This window comes from Acanthaster planci, linkage group LG12 (assembly GCF_054643075.1).
Source record: "Acanthaster planci isolate LZ-2023a linkage group LG12, COTS_SCS, whole genome shotgun sequence".
NCBI classification, from domain to species: Eukaryota; Metazoa; Echinodermata; class Asteroidea; order Valvatida; family Acanthasteridae; genus Acanthaster; species Acanthaster planci.
Genome location: NC_141788.1, coordinates 7178254 through 7194494, shown reverse-complemented (window position 1 = coordinate 7194494; position 16241 = coordinate 7178254). Strand labels below are relative to the sequence as shown.

The 16241-nt window shown below is 40.8% G+C and overlaps 2 protein-coding genes across 3 annotated transcripts in view; one reads left to right on the top strand and one right to left on the bottom strand.

The window, feature by feature from the left end:
* Window positions 1-16241, bottom strand: part of LOC110977798 (mutS protein homolog 5-like) — a 101097-nt gene that overhangs the window by 83612 nt on the left and 1244 nt on the right. Inside the window, exons 1-3 of one of the 2 annotated variants that reach the window (XM_087144048.1) lie at window positions 8198-8470; window positions 839-910; window positions 227-290 (exon numbers count right to left, since the gene is read on the bottom strand). The gene's annotated coding sequence lies outside the window, so the exon portion shown is untranslated. Of the gene's footprint in view, window positions 1-226; window positions 291-838; window positions 911-8197; window positions 8471-16241 lie in introns of those variants that run through there. The other variant, XM_087144047.1, reaches the window with a different exon arrangement.
* LOC110977802 (transcription factor Jun-like) lies at window positions 8806-11424 on the top strand. The gene has a single exon (XM_022232240.2). It carries the CDS (start codon window positions 8986-8988, stop codon window positions 9949-9951), a length of 966 nt encoding a protein of 321 aa, XP_022087932.1. The 5' UTR covers window positions 8806-8985; the 3' UTR covers window positions 9952-11424.

The following is a 16241-nucleotide window of genomic DNA, read 5'->3' as shown; positions in this document are numbered from 1 at the left end:
AGGGCTGAACACAGGATATCTGGATTTCCTGTGTTTGGTTTCGGCTGAGCAATTTTTTTTTTTTTTTTGGTGTACACTGGTAGAATGACAAACCCTCAAGCTAAAACATGTCTGAACAGAGCCCTGTCTGTTGGCTTTATCCATCAACATACAACATAATGATAATACTTTCAAGCTCTCGCTACTGCTCCATCTACAACAGCAATTCCTTGATCCGTGCACTTACCTATATTCACACTGTGTAACTTCAACTGGAAACCACTTCACAGGTGCACCATACCGTATTCAAACTGAAACAAACCGAAAACTCAGTCTTAGAAATTCTTTAATCATACGTGTAGAGAGATTTTCACAGTCTGGAGTGAACAACTTCCCTTTGTAATGAAACAAACATATATCACTGGATTCGGTATGTTGTCCCACGAGGTTTGGCACAAAATGGGGGGAAAAATTAAAGAAAAGGTTCTTACATAGGCTTATACATACCGGCATGAGACTCGCAATCCCAAGAGCATTTTTGATTTAGATTACAATACACGTACTGGTGAGTAAATTTAGCTACAAAATGATCTATGGTAATGTTATGTACCCATGTGGACCTACTCGCATGAGCTTTGACAGAAAGGTATTGGAGACAGAAAGAGAGAATAAATGGGACTTCATTCCATTTACTAAGAATTGGAGAAGATAACATTACATACACTTTTAAATTGTAAGGTGTATGGAATTTTCCTTTTCCTTCTGGACTCTGGACTTTCAAAAGACCAGAAGTTATTTCATGGTTAAGCTTTGAATAATGTCAGTCCTAGTGCATAATGTTTATAGATTTTTGCCATACCATGCTCTGCAGTATCCAGCGTTGAGGTTGTTGAGGTTTATGCAAATGTTCCAACTCCTAGTACCTTGTTTGCTGTGGATAAGATGAGAAATAAGCATTAACCTTGGGTTTAACCATTTAGATCTTTGCAAGAAATACGGGTAACTCACAACATATTTCTCAAGTTCATGGTGGATAAAAACATAGCCGACTCGCTGCAATTTGCATCGGAGCGAATGTTAATGGGCAAGTTGAAGAAATGTTTTGATTGATAGGGGCATTCACCTCCTCAAAACCCATCACCTCAATTAATTAACAACAAAATACTCAAAACACCCTTTCAAATCTTCATCTCAGACAAAACAAACACTGGGCACAGTTCAAGTTCCTGGTGCACAGCCCAGCTGATGGATGGAACTTTGTCAACCATTTTCCCACAATGCACTGCGAAAAAAGCATCTCCGAGGCAATGACCTCTTGGTGGCCGGTACACTGTATTGTGAATCACCACTACTGGTGATTAATTTGTAAGTAACGTGTCATTAGTACTGTTAGCTAATTTGTAAATAACGTAATTTTCTCAAATTTAGGTCACAGAAAAGATGAGGCTCAATAACCACCACCTTTAGACTCGCATGGAACATACATGCATTCTACAGGCTTTTTGCTACTTTGAGTCAAGTTAACAATTTGTTAAATAAAACACGTTTGTTGCACATGCATCTCCCTCTCAGCCAACAGATCAAAGCAGTAACAACAAGCCAATCACAACATGATATGAGCACTAAATTCATTGACATGTAAGTGTTGTGGTTGGACCCCACTGCTACTCTCCACAGAGTTGACAATTTAGGTTAACAAGCAAACCTGAATGAAAGGCTCGAAATGAGTTGGGCGTGAACGTGAGGAATGAAAATTCCGAGGGGAGCGAGGTTCCACAGAACACTATAAAGAACATGCTGGTTGTAGTGAGTGGGTGAATGTTAATTAAGGCAAAGGCTGTAACTTTCTGTTGTTGCTATAATACACGCAGTGATACCAAAATTGTCTCAATGAGGCATGAAGCAAAGTCTCACAATACTTTACGTCACCCTCAGTTACCAAGGCTGACTAGAGTCTGATATGCATGTAATGCAAGCAAGAAAATGACATCTGGCCCAATCCCAAGCAGAGGTGCCCTGAAAGCGAGACATTCCTTGGCAAAAAGCCACAAAGGGAAATCAATGTAAGTGGGACTCAGTTGGGAGTGAAAGTGTAATGACCTGTATCCCCCTCCAGAAACTACTGCAGGCAGGGGTGTGTCAGCCACCGACTGAAATCCTGTCAGGGGAGAAATCCTTAAACCTGAAGTCATCTTTGACCTGGAAAACATTCGGGGCAAGTCCTGGCAGCCATTGTTTTTCAGCCACAGGTCAGGTTTTGCCCGGTACCCAGGAAAATGTTTTGTGCACAGGTTACCAGGACAAATTTAATCAGTTGTTAACAATGGTTATTGTTTAAACTCGATCTACATTGTCCCTCTTCAATGTCCCATGGAAAATGCCTCGATTTTGGCCAACAAATCTTCTCCAAGTCAATATGAGCCAAAATATCACAGAAGCCTATCTGGTGCATCTCAGACATATTCTTCTATCTGTTGCCTGACCTGCCATCGTCAGCAATTTCATGCATGGCTATTCAGCTTTCAAATTACATTTTTCTGTGGCAACCTCTCAGCCAATGACTTCCAGTTCAACAGGTTTGTGTTTTTGAAATACTAAATCGGACTTGGAGGGCTGGTATTCCTGGCATTATCATCAATAGAAACACAATTATTGGCCCAGTGTGACTTTAACCTAACAGTTTAGAGAAAGTGGGACAAAAGTTTGCTTTATGTCAGTTTACGAAATTTAACCTTATACATGCGCATGTACATGTATATCATTTCAAATTATAAGTGTTCTTTAAAAATAAACACCTCTCCATGGCTCGACTACACAAACCTAGTTACAATCCAACCCACAGGAGAATCCAATTCTGAAGGAAATTTGGAGTGCTTTTCCCACTTCAGTTTTAAAAAAAAATGAGGAAGAAAGAACCCTTAACAAAGAAAGGCCTGTTCTTTTTCAGGCAAAAACCTGTGCACCTTTGATCCACTCACACACCTGAGTAAGCTGGCACCACTGTGGCCACTGTGCCTGACTTTGTGGCAGACAATGCCCACCCCTGTTGATATTCCAAGATCACTGCTCGTTATCTCAACCAGAACAAATCAGGCTTGACATTGTGTAAACCACATTTTGACATCGCCTTTTATTGCTTGGGACCTTTTTTCACCATGCCAAATACAGTCTGTGATCAGTTCACTGGTTTCTGTTATGGTGTTGTTTGGCAGTCGGGTTGAATGTCAAACAGTGCATTACAGATAGTAAAAAAAAAAAATTTTATGTCTTTGATCTGCGGGTAGCGACACATTATCTGAACTCATAAGATGATTTTACAGATGTAAATGTATCATTTGTAACTCTTCACAGTCTACACTAAAAGTTATACACTAGGAAACACGCTGAGTAGGCCTTATCAGTGTTAGGGGAACAGTTTCTTTTAGAAAAGTCAGTATTGAAGGGACAAAAATTTGTCCCTGTAACGTTTCTGCTCTGTCTGTCTCTTATTTCAACTCATGTGTAGTCGATAACAAGTGGCCCGTTAACAAGTGTGTGCCGTCTTGTGTCATGTACTAAAGCTACATCCAAATCTTGCATCTGCATATGGAGCCACAGATCTCTACTAGCAGCAATGAATATGTACATGTACATGTACAGTAATTGTGTACATGTACATGTACATAATGTACCGAGCATAGGCAAGTGTACACAGTAGTATTGCTGCAAGTCTGTCTTGAAACATGGCAAATGACATACTGTTTAAGACCGTCGTACATGTATTCACTACCCTCCAAAAAAGTTAACAGGCTCAGTCATACGCCATGGATCAGGCACATCTCTAATTACCAGCTTACAGCACTTTGAAAAGGCTTCAGAATTTCTCACCGGAGGGGTGGGGACTAAGCACCATGCTCCCCCCCCCCAAAAAAATGTTAACCACAAGATGAAAGGTTAAACCAGTCATGTCGGCAGTGCTTCAGATGGTTTGCAATTGTTGCCATTTTTGGAATACCCAAGCAAGAACCTGTTTCTTATCACAGGGAATCAACATGCAGGTCAACAGGACATCAATGGACCCAGTTTCGTTTAAGTCATTTTTTATCCTTAACAAAAGGCACCAAAAGGAAGGAAATTCCAACTGGAAATGGAGACAAATTTAAATACCACCTGTTGTTTCACCTGTTACAGCCACCCTGCATGCTGCATCATACATGTAAAAAAATGCCAGTAGAACACAATTTAGAGTGTTTGACATAATGGCAAGAATGTCAAACCATCAGGCAAACACTGTAATCTTTCAATGGCCCCAACCAAATTTTTGGTCCTTTACACTGCCATGCCCAATACAGATGAGTATAGACTACATAAAGTATAGATCCATTAGTACGAGGCCAGAATACCACAAGCATGTCAAGTACGCAATCTGACTGAAACCTGGACTCTACGTCTTTCCTCCCAGACCAAATCAATCTCTACCGCACTAACCCGGTATTTACACTACCTTGAATTCAGACATTTATTTTGACCGCGGCCTTCCACTTGAGTAGTAAATGGAATTTACACATGGGCCAACCACCACACACACATCCACATGTACATATGTACACACGTACACGACAGGCCCGGGCTTCATTCATGAATCCATCCAGACAAGACAAGCCAGAGGCAAATTAAGGATCAGGGGGAACAGGAGACAGTCTGATCAATATTCATCAACTCAGCCAACTGAAGAGTGCGGCAATTAATCATGGAATTTTCCGTTCAAAAAAAACACTGAGCCCTATCTACAAATACTGTAGTGTTTTCGATACGCACATGAAAAGTGGCCTGCTTGCAATAAAGGCCTACAGCCTTTAGGTTTTTAGGCTTTTAAGATAAACACAGTTTGATTGTAATTTTTGCATAAATTTCCTCAACAAGATCACAAGGTTGAGGAATTTCACTGCATGGCACTGCAAGAAAGATATTCAGCTGAATCACAGACAGAACTAACTTGATAAATGGTTTACATAGCAGGTGGTCTGCATGTATCATAAGTAGGAAATTAAAATTAAATACAACCACAAAGGAAGGAATGTGAATTGTTTATGTACAGATTTCCTAAAAATCAATACTCATGGACTGGTTAAGAAAAACAGGCGCTTTTATGCAAACAACCGAGCCTGTCAATAAATAAATGCCTTCATTTTACAAAGCAAAAATTAATTTTCTTTTGAAAGTAAAAGAGTAAGGAAATTTCCTGACATCTATAAAAACAATTACACAAAACCATTTTTGAAAAGGCTATGCAAATTAGCCATGCAAGTTAAATTTGGTTTTTGTATTTAAATAATCTACATTAAATGTTTGTGTATACAATACCAAAAAGAGAAAAGCTTTGGCCAAAATGGGCAACAAAAGGTTGGGTTGAAGAAAACAACGCCTGTATCTTTTTAAACAAGGAAATGACCAGTTGATTCAACACATGAAATGATAGCTCCAGCATTAGTGAATGGTCGCAATGTAAATTCCACATGAGCGCCATTCCAATTCAATGTGTCAGATTACGGGAAGAATATCGTATTTCCAAGCATTATGCGCATATAAATGGAACCAAAGTTGTACTCCAGGGGCCTTTATCCGGCATCGGGCAGGTTGGATGCGGTCTCATCAATTCCCAGAGGCTAGAGGCAGCTAGGATCAGTAGTAATCAGTATGCTATCAGTACCCCGATGCTCCAGGAACAAATAAATGGACATCACAAATCCAAACCCATTAATTACAGTCAAGAAATCTCTTACAAGATTTAACTGGTGAGCACATCTGTTTGTAAAATGTATGGACAGATCTGGTGCTATTCAGTACAAATGTAGGATGCATAAGCGAGTGAATGGAACCCAAAAAGAAGGCTACTGTTTGCATACTTTATGGTCCATCACTCATTCCAATGCATTTTTGCAAATTCCTCTCCAAAGCAGTCTGGGATATGATGGCTCTTGGGACACCACTGCTAATTACTAAAGGTCCCTCTCTTTTTGACACAGGAGTCACACTGGGAAATTGACATTTATATTTTCACTTGATCTAGTATGTGCATGTGACTAGTGGCTACTTCAACCTGTAGGTAGAACTCCTAGTAGTATAAGGCTCAGATTATAAATTACACAAGTCCAATTAAGATGACCATCATTTCAGCAAAACCGTCGGCATGTTTTTTATAAGGACCCTAACTGCAAATGGGATCATTCCTTTCCAGTAGGCTTGCTGATTATCCACTTTTTGATACAGACCAACCACAGGACAGCCTTGTTTGTCCAGTTCACAAAAGACCGCCAGAGAGGTTTTCCAGGTAATTTCACAATACCCTGGTATGCCAGTCATTTCAACTGTTCTCCCTGCGGTTGATCCACTTTGGCTGCAAACAGCTCCAAACCTTTCATAGATTAATCCAGACACCAATTTCCAGTTTTAATTTTAACGTCAGATTCTCAGGCTGCCTGCATTATAATCTCCAATGGCAGTTCAGAGATGGGTGAACAGAGAGCTAAACTTGGGGTGGGAAATTAAAGAACAAAATAACAGCAGAAATTGGAACCTAAGTCAGCACTGGAAACAAATCTGTAGTGCTGTTTGCCAAAGAAGTATCACATACCATTTTTTTAAAGTTCCACTGACAAAGTGTCATAGTTTTGTTTTGCAAATTTCAGAGAAAATAGTTTGACAAGAAAGATTGGTTTTTATATACATGTACTCTCACTTGTCACAAACTGCACAATATATTGACAGACTATGAAAATGATGAATTTTCCCTCTTTTTATTCTAGCATATAAAAACTATAGAATATGAATATGGAGAGTAATCAGAAGCATTAACCAATGACATAATCTTACCAAACTGGTAACACCACAATAAACAAACAAGTTTGCTGGTCCCTATCACAAGATATAGCATGTGATCATGGAGGAAGGTTCCTTCCTCCATGTGATCAACCACTTTGCCAAACTATTATGAGGCAGCAGGAAATATTTAACTAGTGTTTCTGTCACTACCCAAGTCCATACAAAATGAAAAATGTTATGGATCTTGATCTGTGGCCAAAATAAACGGATAAGTTCCCCCATTCATTCCATTGACTGCGGCAGATTACTACAAAACTAATTTTGCCCGCTGAAGTAATATCCATCCAATCAGAGACTGTCATAATGTAAACAAACACAACCTGTTGACGAATCTTTCCATTGTTGAAACTGCACTTTGGACTTCAGTTCCGTTTAGTTTGGTTTTTGACATTGTGTTTTTTTTTCCCCTCTCAACTATTGACAGACGGAACCAACCACTCTGTGAACCACAATGCCAAATGAATGGATGGCATCATTCCAAAACTAAATGTGCAGATCAACAGATTCCATGATGCGAATCAACGACTTTCACTGCTGAATTACTTTGGTCTGACCATGAACATGATGGAAGTTTGACACTGCGCATGTTGCAAAAACAGATTTTGTGTAATTCATGTAGAATGCAACACTACAATCCACTGATTTGACCATAATTTGACTTTGAACCCACACGTTGCCATGCTCCTTTCACCATATGGGATAAAATCTCCCATGCTATCACCACAAAATTTAATGACAGGTCAAAAAAATTCAACACCAACAATGAACTTGGTTTATTTCAATGTTACATGTAATTATGTTAAGGAATAATTCTGAAAGAGAACATGTGTGCTGTGCAATACATGTACACACTAAAACTACTTTGTGGAACTGGAAGATTTACATTAGCATAGAGAAAATAGAATGTTAAGAAGTGCAGCAAAATACAGTAATCAACTGGGCCTTTTTCAAAAACTCCATGACTCAACCGACCCGATAAAATACAACTGATTGCAATCGCCGATCGGCCATAAGTATGTCAATCTCCATGGTCAATACGTATCATTTATCAAAGAGAGTGTTCTTTTTCCTCCAAGGTTGTATGAAATGCCCATGGACCGTGTAGACTCTTTAAACTTTGTGGACGTACAAGTCCATGACTAATTGGACCAGGGAGGCAGGATTGTCTCCATGGTTGTACGTCCGACAACTGCACCTGCGGAGGCCTGCACGACTCGTGAAAATGTGGAAGGCAAATACATCAGTTTATAAGGTAGGAACACCAATTCATGTTGTCATCCTGCCTCAATACTTCTGAGCACTTCCGCTCATAAATCGCTCCAAAACCAAACTTGAACACTACCACCAATCTCCTCACCTCTGCCACTTCCACTGCCGCCAAAATCGTTCAACGTGTTAGATATTTACTTTCGATATCGGCGAGTTTCCATATTTGGTAAAGCAACGTGTGGAGCATGTTAAGGGTCGCCGCATGTAGTCTTTGTTATGAAAATCGCGGAACTTCCGGGCTACCAAGAACGGATCATTACGTCACGGATGATTCATTCAGATTATAGGGGTGGACTGCATGACTATTTGATTCTATGAATGCATGGAAAGCGAAGTATTCTTGAATATCTTCCTGAACCATGCCTAATTCAAATGATATTATTACAATTTGTATTTGATTTGTATAAAATGCACTTGCTTCCTCCGATTGAGTAAATAGAATCATCTGTGGAATCCGACTTACCTGTCACGGAAAATAATGGTATAGGCCATGCCGCATTCCAGCCAACGGTGACGTCGAGGGCACTCCTCGCGTCCCACAATACATTGCAGTATTTAGTTATTCCTATGGCGACGGTAGAGGGAACCCTCATTAGAATACACATGACATCACCGATATCCAATGAAAAGCCGTTCCCGTTATGTCATTCGGTGAGACACTATTTTTAGAAGCCTTAGTCAGTCTATAAAACGTGAGTCAGCGCTTAGCTCGGAAGCGATTTCAGAGATCTTCTTGAGAGTGTAGGCACGATCACAAAACAGCATAACACGCTCACACGTAGCGGGGATTCCTCCGACATTGTTTGTACATTCAGTGACTCAGCCTGGTTCAGCCACAGCGTAGCGCCGTCGATTTTGTACGGTACTGAACTGTTTATGTCAAGCGCAAAAAAGCAGAAAACCAACATGGAGACGGTGCAGTTCTACGACGACACGCACAACCCATGGCTCAACAAGAAAAAGACCATGACGCTGGATCTGGTCAACGGCGGCCCTACCAAGAAGAGGACCTCCGTGGCCCTGCTTTCCACGCCAGACGTCCAAATGCTCAAACTGGCGTCTCCAGAACTCGAGAAAATGATCATCTCCCAGCAGGGCACGGTGTGCACCACGCCGACGCCAACCCAGTTCATCTGTCCGAAGAACGTTACAGAGGAGCAGGCGGCCTTTGCACAGGGATTCGTTGAGGCTCTTCAGAGTCTGCACCAAACTCAGAGCCATGTTCAGGGCGAAGGGGAAGACGGCAGCGGGTCTGACCATGAAGACAACAAGGTGGCCCTGATGCAAGTCATCCAGCAAGCCCCGGCTCAGCAGAACTCGTGCATAGTAACAACGGCCACTGCAGTCGCTGCTGCTGCTCCCTTGGAATACAATCCCGCCATGCCCACCACCACAGCCCTGCCGGGCGCTACCGTCAGCTACCCCAGCCGCACCTCGGCTATCGCCACAACCATGTCAACGGTGGACACTTCAGTCATCACCAACAATGGTTGGTCGCACCTGCCGCACATCAAGCAGGAACCCGAACAGTCGCAGATCGTCCCGGTATTCAATGGGCACGGCACCCCTCCCCTTTCCCCCATCAACATGGAGTCACAGGAGAGGATCAAGGCGGAGCGGAAGCGACTGAGAAACCGGGTAGCAGCCAGCAAGTGCAGACGACGAAAGCTGGAGCGCATCTCGCGTCTGGAGGAAAAAGTCAAAGAACTCAAGGACCAGAACACCCAGCTGTCCACCACGGCCACAAAACTGAGAGAGCAAGTGTGTCAACTTAAGCAGAGCGTCATGGAACACGTCAAGAATGGGTGTCAAGTCATGCTCGCCCAGCAACTCGCTTTTTAAATTATTGGACTTGTGCATAGTTATCAACGGACAGTGTCATAATATTTGTAAATATTTTGTCAAATTCTTTCTCTTTTGAAGTTGAATATTATTGAAAGTACTGAACGTTCGAGCGGGACTCACGTGCTGGATCTAGTGCTTGACATGTTATATAAGAAAGCGAGGCATGTTTTGCCGTCCTGAAAAGTTATGAGCGGAGTTTGGTTTTATCGGAATTATCCATATCACCAGTCAGTGGTTATTCAAAGTTTATGCCAATGTTTTTCTTGCTGTAAACGCTGTTAAAAATTTATGATACAGCCTTCTAGTATCGCGTATTAAAAAAAATCCCTTAAAATTCCAAAATAGCTGTGTCCAAGAAAAATGTTTTCATGTCTGTGCATTCAGAATCCGTCTATTTAATCTGTTTAGTGGAATGCGGTTGCGAACAAAGACCGCGCGACCTTGGGCTATGCATAATGGCCCTCGTACTCCGGTGAACGCGCATAATCAGTACCGCAAATCTGCCGTCAATGGTAGGCCGTAAAACCGTGCCTGCCAACGGCATGCCTTCGCTGTATGTATCCTGCATGATTAGAACCGCCGCTTGTCTGGCTATGTGCCACAGCCCCAACACCATATTATCATTACCAGCGTGCCTTGGGCAAGGTCTGGCCTCTCAAATTTGGGGGATATTTCGATGTGGAAATGGGCAGGCTTTTTAATTAAAATGCAACTGGAGTGTTGGCGTTTGCGGGCTTGGCGCTTCGATTTACAGTCGGTAATTGAAGTGGCTTGCGGTGTGGCTTTTTTGGAGGTTGTTTGTGCAGGCGCGGAATGCACAGTTCATAGGAGAAGCCTTGTTAATGTTATGCTGGGGTCATGTCACTGAACTGAGTGGAATTAAAATATACGCGTACAAGGACAGTTGTTCACTGTTATCCCTTACAAGGACAACAGACCAACTGTTGTATTGCATTTGCAAGGTTGAGGAAGGCCGTGAGTTCACGCCATGATGCGATAGTTTGCATGTATCGTCTGCACCATCTTTTGCCAGAATTACTCCCATCTGAACTTAAAATTACAAGAAGACACATTCGGAGAGTAAAAGAAAAACCGTAGGGTGAATTCTTGTTAGAATTATGACTGCATGCAGATGAAATTTTTGATGACTTCTTGTGGAAAAAAATCATAAAAAATTGAATGTACATGTAACTAATTCAGGACAGAAGCCCGTCGGGGTTTTGTAAAAATTTACCGATGCAAATTTGTAAGCTACAATGTGGCACTCGATTGAATGAATGGCAGTCTGTCACGTTGATGTTGTACATATTTCCAATTTCTCCATTTCATGTTGATATGGTGGTTCGTTGGTCAAACGAGAGTGCACGCTTACCGTCAGCTCTGCGCTTTTCTTCAGGGTTGTCTTGCCAGAACAGTGGTTTGTTAAAATAAGATATACCTGTGTCAATAAACTGCTCTGTGATAAAAGAATTACTGAAATTTGTCTGTGTTTTTCTTAAACGTATTAACTTAACCCATTTCGCTTTCTTTTAATGTATCTAGAGAAAATGCTTTTTTGTAAGTTGCAAGATCAGGGGCTCATCACAGTTGATGGGCAATTGAATAGTGTAGGGTGAACACAAAAATATATTAACTAAATGTAGTCCTTGCTTTGTATGGAAATCCATGAACACTAAATGTGACCAATCCTGCAGTCTAAAGGCCATTTTCCTAGTATGTTTGCTCTACAGAAAGACCCAACTGATGTTTGATCTATCACTCTCTGGGAATCCTGATGACAATGGACATGATGTAGGTGACAGATGTTGAGGGATAGATCCTTTTGATTTCCAGTGTGCATGGTTCTTCTCCAGTCCTTCAACCCAAAAGTGGACTGGGTCACCATTTACAACAGAAATGGCAAAGCGTCTCAACAATATTTTCAGTTTCCTACAAGTGAATTATTTTAAGATTGAGGAATTTCTTTCCTGTGAAACATGAATGAAAATAGTGGTGGTGACTATCTTGCTTGACAGTGGGTTGGCACTAATGGAAAATGTCTGCGGTACAAGATGATACTACATTACTATGAGAAACATTTGGATGAGAACACATTCTTGGGTGGCTGGTTCCATGAAAACACTTGGAACTATGCACCCCAGGTCAGTGAATGAATTAAAATGCTTGTAAGGACAAATTCTTTACGTGATGAAACGGGTCGGCCATGGCACAGGCTTTTAACGTCGTGAGGCATGCCTGCTCTTGGATCATTACAGGGTTTTAAAAGTAGGAATGAGGTGGGAGGGTCATACCAGATCATGCCAACTGATGATTCCTCCCCAAATCTGGGTTGATATACGAGCTCCTGTTGTCAATAACCTAGCAGCGTGAGTCACTGTTTGGCTGTTAATGCACGCTGTTTCCTGAGAATTCCCTAAGTGTTATGCAGAGGAAATTCACCCTGCCCAAAGCTTCTGCGCTGGTTCTATGCAATTCTACTTCAAGACTTCCCCCCCCCCAACTTGCCACTGAAAATGTATCCCATTAATGAAGTCTTTTTTTCCCCAACTCCTCATGACATGAAGGAATTCACGTAAAGTAAACTTGATAGGAGGAACTGTCCCAGTGTAAAGTGTTGGATGCTATAAATAGAAATTGGAATGTTGCAATTTCAGAATTTAATGGTTGAACAACGCAGAAGGCAAAACGTATTGTGACTTGGAAAAGCAGGGGGGAAAAATGTCGAATTTCCCATGACTCAGCTAAAAAGGAGTAATATTCAAGTGAACTCCTGCGCTAAAACAACATTAAATGCATTTTGGGATGAATTTCTGAAGCTGGTTGGATGGAAATGGGAGAAGGATGGAAAAATTTTGCTGATCTAAGATTACATCAATAAAGAATGTTTTAAGATGAGGTGGGGATTCCCACCCTCTGTGGAAGCAATGTGATGAAGCATGCAGATGGAGAAAATGGAAGGTATTAGGGAAAGTTGTCCCACAGATCTCAGCAGTTGCCATAAAAACAGCAATGCACTTTTCTTCATTCTTAGGATAAAAAAAATCAGACACTGACAGAGAAACTACAGGCTGAAACTGTAAATGTAGATGTTTCTAAGCCAACACAAGCAACAAACCTAAATGGTGTTAAATTTTAGCTTGTCAATGGCAAATTTATCCAAATTCAAATACTCACCTCATCTTAGCAATACATATAGGCATTGTTCACCTGTTTTTGATGAGAGTGTCTGAATTTTATTTGATCAAAGGCATGACTTACTAAGTGATTAATTGTAACTAAAATGTACAAATCTTTATCATCGAACGTGTTTACCTACACTATAAATTACATAACAGGTGTATTTCAAGTGGGAAACTAGACTCAGATGACCAACTGTACAATAACTTTCACTTTGACAATTTCACAACGATTCCACCACTTACCTTTCCCATTCTATGAAAAGACTGCTCAGAAAGCACATGTACCAGATAGACAAAATCAACAAGAAATGCAAGAATATGAAATTGAGCATGATTACAGATTCCATTTCTTTCAGTTCAAAACTGCAAACACAAAAGTGAAGCTGAATGACTAAGTTCAGGAATGAACTTGACTGAGTCAAACAGACATCTTGAAAGCTAACCATTCCTTAAATGAAGTAAATTCAAAGTAGCGTGTTCACTAGAACTTAAACATCCAAACGCCAAAACAATTTAAAACCTTATGTACATGTAAATATATGGGTGCCCCAGACGTGAACTGTTTCGATGGTATGTTTTATCAACCATACCAGGGCCGTTTTCCAATACTTGACTTTGTCTCCGTCTATGCTGTAACTGTATTTTTTGCTATCTGAATTTGAAGTTGTAAGCGCAATAGTAAGTCTGGTAGTGCCACAAAACATCAAATAAGATGCAAAAGAGCCAAACATTAGTTTCAATTTAACTTAAACGCTACAGGCCCACAATCAGGAATTGGTTTCGTAGACAAAACCACAGACGCAGACAAAGTATGAGTATTGGAAAATGGCCCTTATCACACTGTGACACAGTCCTTCAAATACATTTGCATGGAATCTTACACACTTATCATAAAATATGATTGCGCTGCCACATGAATGAAGTTCGCTCTTCAGATTTACCAAAAAAGAACTTAAAACTCTTGAAATGGAAGTTTCATGCTAAATCACCTAGCTTGTTTGTTCGTCCTCTATGCAGGTAATAATTATGTCTACTGCCTTTTGGATCAGTGTGGCTGGAGCTTTTTGTTGTAAGACCCTTTGAGGGCCTCAAAACACAGCCTTATACTCTGTCAGTATCCAAACACAGTGGAATGACTTCGAACAATAAATCCCAGCAATAGCGAACAGCTAGCCTTGAATTGTCTGCACAATGGTGGGCAGGTACCGAGTGGAAAACGCCAAGAGCCAACTTGTACAGTGATGAATCAGCGCTCACAATGGTCAACAAGATGAGTCATGGGCTTTCCCACACCATTCCCATGCATACCTACATTACAGCACCGTACATTAGCTTAGTGTGGCATCACCCTGTGTGACATTCTGATGGGGGATTGGTGGTGCTGCATGCATGCCAGTACATGTGCCATGCACAATGTACAAGTACGTGTACTGCTTCGTGCCTATGTTCACCATATACGTGTACATTTAGTACATTGCACAAGTCTTGGGAAAGTATCAAAAAACTGAATACTGAAGTGTAGTTGTTCCACATCTTCAGTATTTTACAACATGCTACATACTGTAAAACACAAATTCATGAGGATATAATGCATACATTGGACATACCTGTTCAAAGGTCACAGTAATAATCTGCATACTATCTTCTGTGTGCTTACAACCATTTTAAATAGGAGAGATGAATCCATGTCCTTGTTTAATGTTGACACAAATTACAAGTTTGCAGCATAATGTAGGCCTAGTTTTAGTACAATCCTCAGATTTGATGTCATATTGGATCAAATGAGCTTGATATGTAAGTAAATGAAATTCAAATATGTGACTACTTTATGTACTTAAATTTAAAATGTACGATATAGAAATTATTCACATGAATGAGTGCTTGTTGATGTATTACATCTGCATAATTTGGTGATCATGCCCAGGATGTATTTAGAACCAAAAACAAATCTGGTTTCAGTTTACACAACTGTATATTTCCGTGACATCTTTGAACTACCAGTGGAAAAAAATGCACGTGATGGGGACACTGAGAAGGAAGCCCATGCACGTACACAGAGAAAGTGCCTGCATCAATATAAATACAACAGGAATCACATGATGTTAGCCTGGCCGTTTCCTGTATAGCCTGCATCATCAGTGTGCATTTGGCACACTGCCAACATGCCATCAACAGGCTATGTCCCTTCATAGTGCCACTGTGCAGTCTGGTGTATAGTATGCGTGGTACGTGGTGGTACCCGGATCCTATTGAAGTTGAGGCTTTTGTGATGTGCATGCATGTGACGTACTTTACTTTTGCTGTAAAGCACTGAAGCATAGTACTCAAAATATGAATCAGTAAAAGCTATTCATCCCAGGATTGCGCAGGATTTCTTATGCATATAGGCACCTACCCAAACAACTAAAACAATTTTTTTTTCCACTTAGTCCAAAATGGGCGTTTAATTGAAAGGAATGCATACATCCTGTTGCATTCACGAGAAATGCATTAGGTAATTTATCCTTCTTTTTTCTGTGAAGTAAATTGGCCAGTGTATAACTAACAGCCCAAAAAAGTAACTTCGGATAAAGAGATTTATCACAAATTTGCGGTATCAACTCATGCTTTGTGCCTCTTCCACAGGTAACAGATATAGACATGTAGTATGAGTTGACACAAATGTGTGAAACTAAAACAGATTAATAATAGGCAGAGGCGGATCCAGGGATTTTTCCGGGGGGGAGGGGAGAAGGAGTCAGACCAGGGATTTTCTCATTTTTGTGGACAAGTGGAAACAATGATAAGACATTCCATGACATACGCTGTTTACTACGGTATTGGTGTACACCTAGTGAAGAAGCTGAGGGAAGCTATCTACATACATGTAGGTTTTTAATTTACTCTAGTTTTTTTCCCCATTTTGTTAACTTTTTGTTGTCTCTATTTTCTAAAATCGGTCTCCGGTTTTGGATCTGTGCCTGATAACTATTCTCATTCAAAAGAACACAATGATTCAGGTTCACTTTAGATTCAACATAAGGGTGAAGAGGAGTTCCCAAAAAGCAGTGCTTGTCAAGTAGGGACCCGCACTTACATAACAACACATACAAATACCACATTCACATA